Here is a 17,036-nt window from a genome sequence, read left to right as displayed (position 1 = left end):
TCGTGGGATTTGGAGGAAACAAGGTGTTCGCTTTAAATGGCTGAAGGGTGTCTGTGTGAATGAAGTTCGTGTGTAGTGTTTTTTATGATCATTTAAATTCAAGTCGGCAGCGAAGTCTTGGCTTCAGGAGCAGGCCCCTCCCTCGCAGGTGGGCCGGAAGGATAAGGATCAGCAGCTTGTCGCTATGAGCCGAGTGTTGTGCGAGACTGATGTGAACGTTCGAGGCCGCCCCAGTAGGCACTGGATCCTCGGCGAACGAGGAGCCCAAGGTCTGGGAGAACCGGGATGTGACTCCACAGCTGGAGGGGCACCACCCCCTTCCCTGGTCCACACCCACTGGTCAGACTCCACTTGGGAGCCGGTGCGCTCTGGGGTCTACACCTCCGGGGTCTCTACCTGGGCTCCAGCTGACCACCAGCCCCACACCGGGACGCACCTTCCTAGGTAGGACCAGCTGGGTGGTTTGGCCGCAAGTCTCAGAAGCACAGATCAAGTGGCGTCAGCCGCCAGGGAAGCCATCGGCTCGCGGTGCCAGGGCCGGGTGGGCGCGAGGGTTGGTTGGTCCACAAAGTCAACGACAGTGGAAGCCCAGCTTTTTCGACCTTGCCCTTGTGTGTTCCGAGTTGGCTTCTTCTCAAGGCTGTGGCCGCGTGGAGCCATCAGGCTTCATTCCTCTTCTGCTCCCGGGTGATAGGCGGGAAGAGCTGAGCACCGTATCCCATGCGTCTTTCTTAGGAATCAGGAGACTTTTTCCAGAAGCCCCCAGCACGCTTCCATCCACGTGCTGTCGGCTTGGATCGGGCCATTCGCTCTTACCTGAACCAGTCCTCACTCCAAGGGTGGGAAATGAGCTGGTGAGCTCAGTCCTGGGTTCTCAACCAGGGCGGGGGGTGCCGGGAGCACCTGAGGCCGCCAGGAGGGCCACTCCCCTGGCCATCTGAGAGGCCTGACCAGGCAGCGGGAACGGGGTACATCTGGAAGCCTCCCAGGTACGGGCCAGGTGAGCAGGCAGTCCCGGTTCCTCCTTGTGTCTCTCATCCACTGGTTTCATTACCTTCTGGGACACTTAGGCCTGGAGGCATCACAGCTATGGACAGAAGCTCGGGCACTAACCTCTCCTTTAGTTGTGCGTTAATTACACAAATATCAGTGGACACTGGGCTCTGGGAATCCGATGGTGACCTCGCAAGACCTTTTTGAAGGGGCGACGTTCAGACAGGCTTGAATATCAAGTAGATCCAGACATACAAAGATCACAAGAAACATTTCAGGTGCAGAGAACAGCAAGTGCAAAGGCCCTGAGGCAGAGACAGGCTTGGCATTAGATTCACAGCACAGAAAGAAGGCCGGTGTGATTAGAGCTTAGTGCTTGATGGTTTAGGAATCCGGGTTCCAGAACACCTGACAGGCCAAGGGCAGGAGTTGAGAGATGTTGCTCGAAGCATGCTAGAAAGTTTTAGGTGGGAGAGAGACAAGGCATGGTTAAGGGAAACGATGTGCAGGATAGAAGATGATGCAGTAGCAACAGAGTGAGTGTGTGTGTATGTGAGAGAGAGAGAGAAAGAGAGAGTGTGCGCACGATTGAGAGAGAGAGAAAGCCGAGGGTTTCTGCGTGTTCACAAGTGCTCAGGCCCTAACCCAAATGCCAACAACCCTTACATACTTCCGGAAAACCCCAGCGCATAGTTTTGACTCCTGAAAGCAGCCTCAGGAGAGTGTTTTTCTGGGAGGTCAGTGGAATCTGACTTCCTGCCCTCTCCTTTCTTCCTGGTGGTGGGGGCCTTGTCCCAGGCCCCGTCTGCGCCCCCTCGTGCCCTTTCTTGAAGGGTGAGCCTCGCCAGTGGGCGGGCCTCACGGAAGCAGACCCCTTGAGCGGGCTCCCGGGGCCAGCACGGCGGCCTGTGGCCGTAGTTTGATTCCCGCAGGGAATCCGGGCCCATGTCTGCGTCTGAACAACACGCGTGGACAAAGACGCCCAGGGTCCGCAGAAGGGTCCAGAGCGTGGCAGGGGCTAAGGTGGCGCGGGAAGAGCGGGAATGCGGGCACGTCTTGCGTGGGCCGTTCGTCGGGGACAGAAGTGAGTTTTAAGGCTGCGGATACGCGAACAGCTTCTGCGTCCGAAAGGTCGCCTTCCAGCTTTCTGAGTCTGACCGTGCTCACGCCATTGCCTGCGACCGAGGGAACTCTAACGCGCGCGTGTTTCCTTCCCTCCCCACCCCCCTGCCCTGCCCCTCTGCTTCCCGTCAATGCAGAAAACAGCAGCAGTGACCAGAGGCAGGCCTGTAAGAAGCACGAGCTGTACGTCAGCTTCCGAGACCTGGGCTGGCAGGTAAGGGCGGTCGGCTGGGTCTGCCCGATGGTGGGGGCTCTGGGCTGGGCTCCCCCAGGCTCCCCCGCCAGGGCGGTGAGGGCTGTGTCCCACACGTACGGTGGGTCAGGTTTCTCACCTACTCGACTTGAGGCTCCAGCCTCAAGGGCCCTCGCTAGGGTAGACAATCCAGGTTAAGGATGCAGGGACGCCTCGTGAGATCCAAGAGCAGGAATGGAGTCAGGACGCAAGCTAGAACCAGCAGCCCAAACGCTCCGGACCCTGAGCCTCGTTCTCCACGTGGACTCCATTTCCATCCTGCGGCTGGCTGGCTGCTCTCAGACGCGGGGGAGCCCGTGTGCCAGAACGCAGCTGCCTGGAGGGCCGGCCCCCACCTCCTGCCCTGTCTGTCCCTCCCTCCCCCTTCCGTGATTCAGTTGTGCAGGGCAGGGAGTTGATGGAGCCAGCTCGGGTCGGGTGCTTGATCCTGAACCGGTCGGCTGTTTGGGGGATGAGATCACGTCCCGGGACCATGACTGCTCCCTCCGGAACCATTTGGATGGAGTGGGGTGAAGGGCAGGGGGTGTATCCCAGGACGGGCATGAGGGTCATACGCTCTGGTGATTGCTTGTGAGTATCTCCGACATCCTGGGCCCTCTTCTGGGCACCAGAGACACAGCCGTGAGCATGAACAGTGTGCCCGCCCTCGTGGAGCTCGGCCCCCCGATGGGGCGTTGAGATCACCAAGGCCACCGATTTCGTTCTCTCCTCAGTGAACTTGTGGTTCGGTGGGCGGGGCCAGACCCTTCCCTGGGGATCGCTCCCAAGCGCACCTTCAAGGCACTGGCCCACGGCCAGCGTGGAGCCCTCCCCTGGTTCTGGCCCTTGTACTCACGGCTCCCGTGCTCCACGGGGCACCCGGCCGGGCTGGAACCGAGCCCCAGACTCCGCTGCTGGAAGAATCCATGGACTTGAGTCAGTGAGGGGTGTGGGTATTGCTGGGACGGTAGTGCTGTGCTCACCTGACCGTAAAGGCAGGCACGGCCACGCATCCTTCACCAAGCCGCTCGCGTGCACCGGGCGGCTGGGCTGGCTTGGCTACACGGTCCTCTATCTGTTCTCCCCGTGGTGGGTGATCATCAGTCTGTTCCCCACGTGGGCGAACTGGCAGACGGAGATTTCGCCGAACGCAGACCGCCAACCACCTGGCAGTGCTAACGTGGACGTCCCCTCGGTCGTGCCACCTTCCCACAAAGCCGTGCGAGCGTCCGTTCCGGACTCAGCCCAGCCCCCGGTGGTCTTTCCTCCATTCTGCGTTCAGTGGGGACCGTGAAAGCGCATCATCTGTTTCTCCTGCTCCAGCAGGACCCCCGCTGTGCAGGACGGAACGGGGCCGGGTCTTTGTGCCCGGGAGCGCGGAGTGTGGCCCGCAGGAGGCGGTTTGGATGTGGAGGTTAGTGGGCCGTACGGGGCTCTCACTCGCCCTGATTCGCCCTCTCTCGCCCGCAGGACTGGATCATCGCTCCCGAAGGCTATGCTGCTTACTACTGCGAGGGGGAGTGTGCCTTCCCTCTGAACTCCTACATGAACGCCACCAACCACGCCATCGTGCAGACGCTGGTGAGTGCGGCCCGCCCGCCATCGGGGCGGCCGGACCCTGCCTCGGGCTCCCCCAGGCTGGGGCCCCCACCCCATCCCGCCTAGGCCCCTTCCTCCATAAAAAAAAAAAAAAAAAAAAAAGATTAAGAATCCTCTTCTACAACGGCATCGGCATAACAATGTGTACAACAACCTCTGACCCTAAAGTTCATGTATTTCTCCCAGTTTTGAAAGAAGCGAGAACAGTTTCCTGGGCTCCTAAAGGCATCTCGGACAGCGGTCACTGTGCCTAATGGGGAAGTCGGCCCTGGTCCTGCCTCTGTCTGGGGGACTGTTCTCGGCTGTCCGCACGTCTACCCCACGTCCATAGGTCCTTCCCCGACCCCCCAAATCCATGCTTCCTTTGGCTCATGCTGGCTCGAGAGCCTGTCCCCTTTCCGAGTTCACGTCTTTGCCTCCTACCCTTGAACTCTGGGGGTTCAGCCATCCTAGGGCATCTCCTGAGCATCTCCTGCGTGTAGACCTGGACTGGGAACAGCGGCCACCACAGGGGATGGCACAGATGGGGTCCTTGCCTTCGGGGCCTCGGTTTCCAGGGAGAGAAACGGTCAAGTAGACAAATGAGGAAGCCTGAGAGGAGTAAGGGACAGGAAGGTGGCAGACAGGACGATAGGACAGAGAGATGGGGTGGAGGGGGGCCTTTCAGGTGGAACTTCCCTGGGGTCACTGGAGGATTCGGTGTGATAATAAGCTAAGCTCTTATCAGGGTGCCTAGCACTGGGACCCCTGGTGCATGTGATTTTTATTACTCTCCTGAAAACCGCAGTAGTGATAAAAATTAGGAACTTGGTTCTTCGGTGTAGAATCTGAGGCTCAGGGGTCTTGATTATCTAGCTCTCTGACATGAACGTTATTGGGGCCTTTCCTGTCAACCGGTCGTCGTCCCTGGCTTGAATGCTCCTGGTGACAGAGAGCTCCCTCCTCAGGGCCATCCCCTCTGTCCTGCAGTTCTGTTTGTGATGGACGTTTTGGCTTCTTTTGTTTCGGAATAAACCGTCTCTCTCTTCCCATGTTCCTACCCACGTGTTACCTCCTGGAGAAAAAGCTCCTTTGGTCCTTTCGCTTGGGCCGCGGTCTGCCCTTTGAAAGAAGGCCTCTTCTTTTTAGCAATGCTTTTGCAAGGTCCTTCCTCCCCCAGCAGTAAACTCCGGAGCCCTGTTCAGGATTGAAAGTCCTCGGGCTGGAAATGAATAGTGCCCCCACCCTGTTCCTTGGCGCCCACGTGCCCCCTAAGGTCCTGTCCTGAAGCCCCTGGGAGGTGCCCCGGGGGTCTCCCGGGCTGCCATGGGTCTAACTCTACCCTCCGACCCCTGCTTCATGGCCCACACAACAGGAACCTAGCCGTCCTGTGACCACCCGCCCCGTCCGCTCGTCACGAGGAAACTCTGGGATCAGAGCGAGCCCTTCGATTATTCCGAAAAGATGCTTCTGTGGTCATGTTTAAAAGGGGGTGGGAGGGGCGCCTGGGTGGCTCAGTCGGTGGAGCGTCCGACTTCGGCTCAGGTCACGATCTCGCGGTCCGTGAGTTCGAGCCCCGCGTCGGGCTCGGTGCTGACAGCTCGGAGCCTGGAGCCTGCTTCGGATTCTGTGTCTCCCTCTCTCCCTGCCCCTCCCCTGCTCATGCTCTGTCTCTCTCTGTCTCAAAAAAAAAAAAAAAAAAAAAAATTAAAAAAATAAAAGGGGGTGGGGGGAGAAGCCTTGCCTGCCGAGAGTCCTAGTGAAATACAGAGGAAATGAGCTGATGTCTGGGATTTGCTTTCAAATGATTCAAGGGTGGAGGTGGGGGGGCGGTTAGATTTGTAAGGTTTGAAATGGTCCGTCATAAAAAGTTACCAAGTGTGCTGGCTCGTGTCAGAGGTCACAGGCTAGAGGCCTCTACAGGGTGCTTTCCCTTGGCATGTGCTTGGAAACCTCAAGTTTGACATAAAAACAAAGCAAGAACCAGACTCCTGGCCTGTCCCGGGCACTCGGCATATTCAACTCGCTGGCTTTGGTTGGCCGCGGTCAGCTGGCCGCGTCCGCCCTGCGGTGTGCCCCAGCACTCACTCTTCCCTCTCGTCTGACTCCCTGCCTGCCCCGCTCATCCGGGGGCGCTTGTGTGGCCCCTTCAGGCCCGGGGCGTTGTTTGCCACCAGCCCTGGTCTCCGTAGGGTGCAGAGAATCCCACGAGCATGAAGGGCAGTAAACCTGAGTAGCCAGCCCGCCTCTGTCTTCAGTCCTCCCTTCCCGACCTTCTTTCTTGATGATGTCCAACCAAGCGTTCGCCCCGTTTTGTCCTCTTAACTGTCACCACTAACGAGGCGGGACGGTCTCGTATCGTTTAGATCTGCACCCTCCAAAGCGGTAACCACATATTACACGTGGCTCTTGAGCACTTGAAATAGGGCCAGTCTGAATCAAGAGGCGTCGGGAGTCTAACATGCACCCTACGGGCGCCTGGGTGGCCCAGTCGGCTAAGTATCCGACTTCGGATCAGGCCATGATCTCTGGTGAGTTCGAGCCCCACGCTGGGCTCTCTGCTGTCAGCATGGAGCTCGTTTGGGATCCTCTGTCCCCCTCTCTCTGCCCCTCCCCCCCTCAAAAATCAACATTACAGTACAATACGATACGCACTAGGGGTGCACCTGGCTGGCTCAGTCAGTGTAAGCATCCAACTCTTAGTTTCAGCTCAGATCATGATCTCATGGTTTCTGGGGTCAAGTCCATGTCAGGTTCCTTGTGGAGTGTGGAGCCTGGCTGGGATTCTCTCTCCCCACCCCTCCTCCACTTGCATTTTCTCTCTCTCTCTCTCTCTCTCTCTCTCTCTCTCTGTCTGTCTCAAAACAAAAAAAAAAACTTAGGGGCACCTGGGTGGCTAAGTCGGTTAAGCGTCCGACTTCAACTCAGCTCGTGATCTCATGGTTTGGGGTTCGAGCCCCGCGTCCAGCTCTGTGCTGACAGCTCGGAGCCTGGAGCCTGCTTCGGATTCTGTGTCTCCCTCTCTCTCTGCCCTTCCCCTGTTCATGCTCTGTCTCTGTGTCAAGAATAAATAAACATAGGGGCATCTGGGTGGCTCAGTTGGTTGAGTGTCCAACTTCATCTCAGGTCATGATCTTGCGGTCTGTGAGTTCAAGCCCCACATCGGGCTCTGTGCTAACAGCTCAGAACCTGGAGCCTGGTTCAGATTCCGTGTCTCCCCCTCTCTCTGCTCCTCCCCCACTCATGCTCTGTCTCTCTCTGTCTCTCCCAAAAATAAATAAATATTTTTTAAAAATTTTTAAAAGAAGGTGATGGACACCTGGGTGGCTAAGTCAGTTAAGTATCCGACTTCAACTCAGCTCGTGATCTCACGGTTTATGGGTTCGAGCCCCATGTCCTGCTCTGTGCGGACAGCTCAGAGCCCAGAGCCTGCTTCGGATTCTGTGTCTCCCTCTCTCTCTGCCCCTCCCCCGCGCATGCTCTGTCTCTCTGTCTTTCTCCTTCAAAAATAAATAAAAACATTAAAAAAAAAACCCCAAAAAATAAAATGCACACTAGTTTTTGAAAACTTGGTACCCCAAAAAAGCAAAATACGTCATTAATGATTCTTTACGGTAAGTATGTATTGCAATGATCATATTTTTGAAACCCTGGGTTAAATTAAATATATTATTTAAATGAATTGTACATGTTTCTTTTCCATCTTTTCACATGCGGCTGCTAGAACATGGGAAATTACATGTGTGCCTCGCTTTCTCTTTTTCTTGGACAGGACAGGTGAGCCCGGGGGTCAGCCACCTTTTTCTGGACAGGGTCAGGTGGTAGATCTTTTTAACCTCGCGAGTCCTAGACTCAAGTGTGCCAGGTGCAGCCCTAGGTGCCAATAAAACTTTATTCGCAGGAACAGCTGGTGGGCAGGATTCGGCCTGCGGGCCCATTCTGTCTCCACTTGGGGCAATTTTGCCCCTCCCCCCAGGGGACATTTGACAGGTTCTGGAGACATTTTTGGCCGTCGCGGCTGGGGGTCGAGTGCCCCTGGCCCCCCAGAGACCCCGCGAAGCCCTCCGCACTGTACAGGCAGCCCCGCGGTGGAGACCCGCCCGGCCACTCGCTTCCCAGCCGTGTGCTGTGTAGACGTCGGTACTCTGGTTCCCTGCCGTGGGAAATGGGCCCTCTCAGAACCGAGCTAGTCCCGTGTCCGCCCAGGAAGCGCCGAGGGCGAGCCCCGCGCGGTCGTTTCGCCCAAGCCACGCGTGATCCTTCTAGAAACGAGGCGGCCGGGGGGGGGAGTGACGCGACGCGTCTCACCGCTGCCACTGCTTGCTCATTCCAGGTCCACTTCATCAACCCGGAGACGGTGCCCAAGCCGTGCTGTGCCCCCACGCAGCTCAACGCCATCTCTGTGCTCTACTTCGACGACAGCTCCAACGTCATCCTAAAGAAATACAGAAACATGGTCGTCCGGGCCTGTGGCTGCCACTAGTCCCTCCCCGGAGCTCAGATCCTCGGGGGCCACGTTCTTTCAGGATCCTCGGTCTCCCGCCACCCCCTGCCTTGGCAAGGCACCAGCAGACCCGCCGCCCCTCGAGAGGCCTGTCCCGCCCCCGTCCCCAACCTTAACGGTGTGGGAGCGTCAAGGAATTTGAGAGGTGAATGCCTTTTGATCAGGTTTTCACCGGCCTCCTATGGACAACATCCTACAAGCTGCTGCAGGCAAAGCCTGAAGGAAGACAATATATATATAAAGAAAAATGGCCCGGCCACGATCATTGGCTGTGAAGTCTCTGCCGTGCACTGACTCGTTCCCAGGGGTAATTAGGAGCGCCCTTCAGCCGGGCCCCCCAGCAGCGGGAGGAAGGGGGCGCGGCGAGGCGTGGGCGCGTTGTGTCTGTGCGCAAGGAGAGTTAACACAGAAGTTCCTGTAATAAATGTCACAATAAAACGAATGAACGAAAATGGTTAGGATGTTACAGATATATTTTCCTAAACAATTTATCCCCATCTCTTGGTTTACTCTGGTTTCGTAAACAGAAGCTGTGGCCGGGGGAGGATGGGGAGACACCCCCACCCCCCCGTCATTCCAGTCTGGTTTCATTCTGAGACTTGCAGAGGCCCACTGTTTATATAGACTTGCCTAAATCTAAGATTTAGCCGGGCAGGGAAACGGCAGATTTCTGCTCGCAGGAGGGGGGGGGTGTTGACCTTGAAGGAAAAACATGTTCAGCTGGGTGTGTGTGTGTGTGTGTGTGTGGTGGCAGAGATTAAAATAGGCATGTGGAGTGCTGGCAGACTTTGGAACCGGTTTCCCGGCTCTCCTCATGGTAGGAAACTCGATGTGGCATGCCAGAGTGGACGGGACAGCCAGTGGGACAGCACCTGCAGCGACACCTTGCACTCTAGCCAACATGGCCCCATTTAAAGGAGTGCCAAGGAAGCCCAGCTCTAGATCGGGGTGGGGTGGGCGGGGGTGCTGGCCACCGCCCCGGGGGGCTCCCCTGTTGGGCCGTAGATGGACAGCAGCGTTCTGAGGTCTGGGCTCCAACCGGGGCCCCCGGTGGCCCCTGTTGAGGGCTCTGCAAACAATCAGCTCCTTGAAGTAAGGAGCAGATGACGTGGTTTAGATCTGCTGGATGCCAATCTCAGATGGAAGGATCTAGAAGCCGCTTTGGGAGTAACGTCCTAATCGGGTGTTCCAACTCCAAGTTGCCATTTCTGATGTGGCTCTTGGTGTGAGCCTCCCTTCCCTTGGCCAGTGGGTCCCCTAAATGCTGTGCACCCAGCCACTAGCTGCCACACAAGCCTTGGGGAGCTCTGGGCAGTCTAGAGCAGGGTTGTCCAGATGAGGCTAACCCACACGAGGCTTCATCCAGATGAGGCCTGTGCCCCTGGAGTCCCGTCCAGCAGGGGATTGTTTTCTCCACCTTGATTAAGTTGGTTCCTGGAAACACCGGAGCCCCCGTTTTTATCTTCTTTTATTTTTCTTCTTCAGTAGCTTAGGCTGCAGCCTTCACTCGGCCCGGTCAGTAGGGAAGAGTCACTGTCTTTGCTGTGCTTTGTTTTACCTGTTGGCAGATCTGGGGATTTTTGTGTGATTCGCTCTAGGTGCAAGTTTTCTGGCCACTTGTACCCCAACTGGCCTCTGGCTCGCATCGTCTGTACATTGAAACATGTAAATAGTTGTTACAAAACAAAGGAAATTATTTATGTCCATCGGAAGCTCACTTTACACGCTCCTCCGGTCCCTCGTTCAGGATGATGAGTTCGCTTCCCTCCCCCCCCACCCCCGGCCTGTTTGTTTTCTTATTTAAGACTATTTATTAACGGTCAGACCATTGTACCTTCAGCTGTTGCATAGAGCGGTCCTCAGCGAATTTTCTGTATAAATAGACAAAATAAAGAGGGTTTTTGACTTTTCAATAAAAGGAGACATTTGGTTCTGATTCTTGGGGCCGTGGATGTCGGGTTCTTTCCCTCTTAACTCCCGGACGTCGCCGCTCCCTTGGTTCGCTAAGAACTCTCCGCCTTGGCCCCCACCATCAGCGCGCTGCTCGTCAGCCAGGCCCCGGGGAGAACGGGGCGCTCGTCAATACTTGGTCCAGCTGTGTGGGGCTCCAGGCAGGAGGGATGGGACCGAACCACAAATGTGAACCGGGGAGGCTCGACTACAAAGATCCTTGATTGAATTACAGTGCAGCTGTCAACAGCTGTTTCAGAGAGGCGGGGGGGTAAATTAGCTGTGTTTACTGCTAACATAGTTTAAAGATTTAGTCATCCCAATAAAAGAGAGGCACAAGAAGGAAACAAAAAAGGCAGGCTGGGGGCGGGGGGGGGGGGGCGGGGAAGTGCACACCCAAAACCGAAGCAGCAAGGGCCCCGTCGCCAGCATTGTCCAATGCAAATTGTTTCAGTGGTTCGGGGCGGGGGGCGGGGGGGGGAGCTGTTGGCTCTGGGCTCGAGCCGGGGAGGGACCGACCGGTGGGGGCCCCGGGGGAGGCAGCCAGGGGCCCACCTCCTTGCCGTGCGTTCGGCAGCGCTCAGCCGTGCAACATCGTGGGTTCCTTTGTCCCTCTCAAGTGCACCCAGAGGTCGCCTGGTGGATGTTAGGAGCCCGGCTGTTACTTGGCCAGACGGCCGCCCTTCCCCGTTGCCTCAAACGAAACAACCGCTCCCAGCAAGTTCCAGCCCCCGGGATTTCCAAACCCTCCTGTCACTGTCCTGATGCGCAATCTAGCTTTTGTTCCGGTTCCAGGCCAGAGACCGGAGCCGCAAACCGGAGGGCCGGATGCGCCTGCGGACGAGCCTGACCCCCCGCCCCGCCCCCCAGCATGGTGTTGATACGTCTTCAGAAAGGGAGTCCATGGCCTTCGTGGTTTTTGAAAACTAGAAGGTTGAGGGTGAGAAACACATTCGCCAGTTCTGGCTCCTCTTGAGAAATGGGCAGACCTGCCTGCCGTGGGCCGCATTCCTGCATGGAGACTCTCGGCTGGAGCCAAACAGCGCTCGTTAACCACAGTCCTCACTACTCCCAATCGTCTGTCTCGTTAGGCTGTTATTCATAAGGGGTGAATGTCAGTTGCTGTTTTAATCATTGCAGATGGCTATGGATTTGTACCCACATGTCTACTAAGAGCAGGAAATAAAAGCCACACCTTCTGGAAGAAGCCGAGAGGCCAGTCTCAGAGCGACCTGCTGGCCCACCTCCCCCGTCTGGCACCTCTTTGGGCTCCTGCGGGCAGGGATGTTGTGGCCGCGGCGGCGCACATGAGGTCATTTGCCTTCCCGGTTTCCACCCCTCTTGCTCACTTTCACCTCCGAGCGGTTTCTCATCGCCTCCTGTCCCACCCCTGCTCTCCAAGCACCTGCGTCAGGCACCTTTGCTCCCGCGGCGTGGCCTGAGGTCCCCGCTGGTCATGCCGAGCAGGCGCAGAGAGGTGAAGGCGTTTACTCGAAGTCCCCAGCCACCAAGTGCCGCGATGAGAATTTGAGCCCCGCAGCCTGGCCTCCACCGAGATCACCGCAGCTACGATCGCCCGGGGATGCTTGTAAAAGCGGGGTCTCTGGGCCCCCAGCCCCAACCCTCCCAAAGGCCCCCGGGGCCGTGTGTCAGTCCCCGAATCCATGCCGACTTCCTGGACCACAAAGGGCAGGCCTGGGGTCTCCCTGCCGTTTCCAAGCCGCCCGAGACCTCCCTTTGTGAGAACTCTGAGCACAACACAAAGCTTCCTCCCTGGCTGTGGCCGGCGGCCTCTCCTGCCGAGCAAGCGAGCGAGGCCTTCGCTCTGAGCCCTCCCTCGCCTGCCGGTGACGGACCGTGTGTGGGCCCTGCTGAGAGGCTGGGGGTGTTGGCCGTGGCCACTGAGGCCATCTGCTCGGAGAATCCTCACATGTATGTTTGGAGTCCTTCCCTCTGTTCAGATGTTTCGGGGAAGGTGAGCGTGTTCGTCTCCCGGAGCTGCCTGGTGACGTCACCACTGATGACGGCAGTGGTGGCCGAAAACCGAAGGGTTTGCTCGCAGTTCCGAGGCCAGAAGTCAACACTCAAGGTGTCTGCAGGGCTGTGCTCTGTGCAGGGACTTCAGGGAGAGTCATTCCCAGCGTCTCCCAGCTTCTGGGGCTGCTGGCTCCCTCGGCTGGTGGCTGGGTCACCCGTCGTCACATCTCTCCGTTTTCCTCTGGTCCTTCCTGGGCCTTTGGTCATTGCGTTTAGGATTCGCTGGATAATCCAGGATGATCTCATCTCAAGATCCTTAATTACATCTGCAAAGACGTTTTTTCCGAATAAGGTCACATTCGTAAGTACGAGGCATTAGGATGTGGACAAGTCTTTTTTGAGGCCACCGTTCATCCCATTACGGTGAGGTTCCTGTCTTTCTCCCACGGCCTTGTCCTCTTCTGCCCCCACGAAGTTCTGGAGCCTACCAGAACTTCCCAGCAGCCTCAGTCAGTCCCAGCCTGCCTCGTGCCATACGTGCTGCCGCTTTCTGCCCCATCCCGTGGCTGGAGAGGGGGCTGCGGGAGCCCAACCCCCGCCTCCCCCCACTTCCCGCCCTTGGCCCACGCACGACGGGAGCCACCGTCCTCCGGTGGGGCCGACGTGGCACAGGGATCCAGGAGGAGTAGGTAGACCACACACAAGGATGACCACGGCCAAGGGCAGCCAACCCGCGCTGCCCTTTGCGGGAGCGGGGATCTCTCCGAGGAAGCACAGCCTTCCTCCTCGGCCGGAAGCATTCATTCGCTCGTTCGTTCATTCACTCGTTCATGGCACGCACCACCACGCACCAGCCCCGCTACGGCCACTGGAGAGGCAGGGGACGAGGCAAAGCGTCCTCACCACGAAGCCTGCATCCGGGGAGCACGAGAAACAAGTCGTAACTGGCACCGCACCGTGGCCGCGTGGACCCCTCCCCTCACGCAGAATGACGCAGATTCTGTTACGACTGGGTTGGAATGGCAAGTAAGTCAGGCTGAATCCCATTCATTTCTTACCTTTTGATTTTAAAAGACGTGAAAACACCTTGGGGGCCCCCGACAGTGCCGTGAGCCCTGGGCGCTGTCCACCGTGCCTGATGGACAAGCTGGCGTGGACCGTGAGCACTTTAGTGGCGAGTAACGATGTGTATCAGGAAGGAACAGTGAGCAGGGGAAGGAAGTGAGGGGTTGGCTTAGCTTGGCTAAGCTCCTCGGACGGAGTGGTCAAGGAAGGGGTGGGCCCCCGAAGGAAGGACAGAGCAGTGAAGTGACTGCAGGGTCTCTGCCTCAGGGATCAGCACGTGCAAAGGCTCCGAGGCCCCAGTGGAACCTGTCCTGCCTCCTCATCTGCAGAGGCTGGAGGTGGTGAGCCCCGAGGCCCTTCACCGGGCGTTTGGGGTGAGAAGTGACACTGGTCAAATTCACCGGTGGGAGCAACTGGCAGGACACTCACTCACCTGCTCTGGGGGAAGACCACTGCTGCTTTCTTACAAATATCTGTTTGACATGGAGGAGAGTTCTCACGCCACAGAGTCAGAGGCAGTGCGTGTTGGGCAGAGGGACCTGGGGCCAGTTATTTAGTTAGCTGTGGGATCCCCGCTGTGGGCACGTCTCTACCTTCTCTGTGACCTCAGTTTCCTCCTCTGTGAGATGGCATGGTGCCCACCGAGATAATGTAGGGTGAGCATAAGCTGTACTTAACCGCCACCACAACAAAACCCCCAAGTCACAGTGACTTAAACAAGATAAAAGTTTCTCATTTAAAGGAAGTCTGAAAGTCAGCTGTCCAAGGTCAGGATGGCAGTTCCACACACCATTTGGGGTCTAGTCTCTTTCTGCCTGTCTGCCCTGTCATCATCATTCATGGCCTCCATCCTCCCAGTCCACTTCGTGGCCCAACATGGCTGCTGGAGCACCAGCCATTATATCTGTATTCTAGGCTATATGCTTCCTTCCAGTAGCCGTCCTAACGCGTAGACACAAAATATTCAGTCATCCGCCAATTAGCAAAAATACAGTCACATGGCCACACCCAGCCGCAGGGGAGACTGGAAACTACTATAGTCTTTGATTCTAGGTGGCGACGTATATAGTCAAAAATCAGCAGTCAGTGTTTTATTGCTCTCAGAATTTTATGGATGTTGGAGACTGGCAACTACCTATTGGTATTAGTTTTCTCTTGCTACAGCACAATTACCCAAACTTGTTGGCTTAAATCATCACCCGTTTATTATCTTACACCTTCTGCGGGTCAGAAGTGTGGACAACGTGTAGCTAGGTTCTCTGCTCAAGACCTCACGGAGCTGTAAGCAATGTGCCAGCAGGCGCGTTGTTTTTTTTTTATGTGTATTTATTATGTTTATTTATTTTGAGAGAGAGAGAGAGAGAGGGAGAGGGAGAGAGAGAGAGAATCCCAAGCAGGCTCCATGCAGCCAGCGCAGAGCCCGAGGCGGGGCTCGATCTCATGAACCTCGAGATCATGACCTGAGCGGAACTCAAGAGTCAGACGCTTAACCGACCGAGCCCCCCAGGCACCCCCGCCCCCCGTGGCTCCATTCCTACCTGGAGCCGAGGCTTCTTCCAAATTCATCCTGGCTGTTGGCCAAATCCAATTCCTTGCGGTCATAGGACCGAGGTCCCCATTTTCTTCCTGGTTGTCAGCCCAGGGTCACTCTCGCCTCCTTTACAGGTGCTCCCCTTACAACACGGCCGCTTCGTTCTTCAAAGCCAGCAGGAGGACCTCTCTTCTTTCAAAGATTCATCTGATGAGGTCAGACCCACCCAGGATAATCTCCCTTTGATTCGCTCCAAGTCCGTTGGTTAGGGGCCCTAACTGCACCTGCAAAATCCCTTCACCTTTGGGAGCGATCATTCTACGCCGGGCAGAAATCTGGGGGCTATTTCAGACTTCTTCCCTCGCACATCACCTGAGCTACCCCACCACCTTGGGTTATGGAGCACGTTAGGGGTAGCATGGGCACAGAAAGTCCCTGGCAAATAGCAGGCACGCGAGAGAACGATCATGGCTGTAGCTGAACACAGAGTCCTCCCAGGGAGGACGCCCCCCCACCCCGATCCCATCCAGTGAGTTGAACGATTTAGGTTGTGACCTACAAGGGCCCAGAATCATTACCTGTCGTCCCCAGAGTCTTTGTAAAGTCCCTCATCACCTCAGCTACTCTCACATGTGCCCGGGAAGGATGATGGCATGACCTGTGTGGATCTTTGCAAACCACAGTGTGAGCCCTGGAGTGCTCCCTCCGGGCCAGGGACCCCGTCCGAGGCACCGAGCTCGTGCAGATCCGCGGGACAAGCCTGAGAGCCACATACGCTGACCGCCGTCCCCACTTGAACACACAGGGAGGTAGAAACCGTCACACATTTGCTGGGCCCTGCACACCTCCAGGGGGCGCTGTTTCCCGGGAGGGGTCGGGGAAAACAGCACCTCCAGGGTGGGGCAGTGCGGAGGCGGCCCTGGGTCCGGGGGCCTCCGATGGCGGGACGGAGCCTCTGTCAGGGGACCCAGTCCTTCTCCGGGCTCGGCCCCGCCCTCAACATGAAGTCTGTCCATCCCTTCCAAGGGTACTTGCAGTGACCCCTCGCAGACACGTTTCCCTTCGCCTGTGGATCGGTCCGCCCTGGCTCAGACCGCTTCAGAATCTGGCCCTGGCCTCTCTTGGTCTTAGATTTGAAGAAATAAAAATAGAAGAGGGAAAACACAGAACTCGCCAAAGCCTTTCGCAGCAGCTGTTTGGACAGAGGCAGAGTGCACCTGGCCTGGGCGAGCGGCGCCCTCTCCGCCGGCCGTCTCTCGGACCCGGCGGCCAGCAGGCCCAGGAGCTGGCCCCGGAGCGGGCCCGCTCGAAGTGCCGTGACACTGAGGTGTGGCCGCCACTCTTGTCCCAGCACCGCGGGCCAACGTTTCGCGACGGTACGAGCTGTCCTCTCTCCGGCCGCGTGTCCTAAGCAGCCGCACGAGCCTCTGTGCTCGGAACGGCCCCTTGCCGATGCGAATGGGCTGTGGTCATCGTCCTGAAATCCTTCCTGCCTTTTGAGCCAGGGCCCCACCCGTGTCCTGCCGGGCTGTCCTGTGCTTGGGGACCAGGACAAAGACTTCGGGGCCAGGCCCGGGGCCCAATCCTGACTCGATACGTCTGCCATCCAGCAGGTGCGTTTTGAGTATCGACGCACTGTGGGCGGTGTTCTGGGCCCCGAGGACGCACCGTGACCGAGGGGGAGATGAGGGCCCCGTGCTCGTGGATGGTGGTGCGTCCAGGGGCACAGGGAACAGAACAAGTAAGCAACCAAGGGAAGGGGTGACAACGTTGAGCGTTGGGTGGGGATCGGTGCAGGGGAGCGGGGCGGGGGGCAGAGAGAAGGCACTCAAACCAGGTGAGGGGGTGTCAGAAAGGGGATGTGACAAGGGGCGCAGGCAGAGTGCACAGAAACCCCATGGCCACAGGGCCGCCCGCAGACCCCGAGGGGGGGACATGAGGCCAGTAGACGTGTGACGGGCAAACTGTGATTCTCGGCCTCGGCTGCTGCCGTTTGGGGCGGGGCACCCTGCACACTGTAGGATGTTTAGCAACATCCCTGGCCCCCATTCCTCTCCTGTCCCCCAAGTGGTGATAGCCATTAA

At 57.4% G+C, this 17,036-nt stretch overlaps 1 protein-coding gene across 2 annotated transcripts in view; it reads left to right on the top strand.

Moving 5' to 3' along the window:
• BMP7 (bone morphogenetic protein 7) overlaps positions 1-10,365 on the top strand; it is a 92,070-nt gene extending 81,705 nt beyond the window's left edge. For both annotated transcript variants that reach the window (XM_086702549.1, XM_086702548.1), the window contains 3 exons: positions 2,253-2,329; positions 3,818-3,928; positions 8,259-10,365. In XM_086702549.1, the coding sequence (XP_086558675.1) occupies positions 2,253-2,329; positions 3,818-3,928; positions 8,259-8,408 (338 nt within the window). In that variant the 3' untranslated portion in view covers positions 8,409-10,365. The remainder of the gene's footprint in view (positions 1-2,252; positions 2,330-3,817; positions 3,929-8,258) is intronic.
• Positions 10,366-17,036: the final 6,671 nt, after the last annotated feature.

Source organism: Puma concolor, chromosome A3 (assembly GCF_028749965.1).
Source record: "Puma concolor isolate L17-30 chromosome A3, mPumCon1.1.hap2, whole genome shotgun sequence".
NCBI classification, from domain to species: domain Eukaryota; kingdom Metazoa; phylum Chordata; class Mammalia; order Carnivora; family Felidae; genus Puma; species Puma concolor.
Note: the sequence above shows the minus strand (reverse complement) of the source record. Positions and strands in the feature narration are given on the sequence as shown.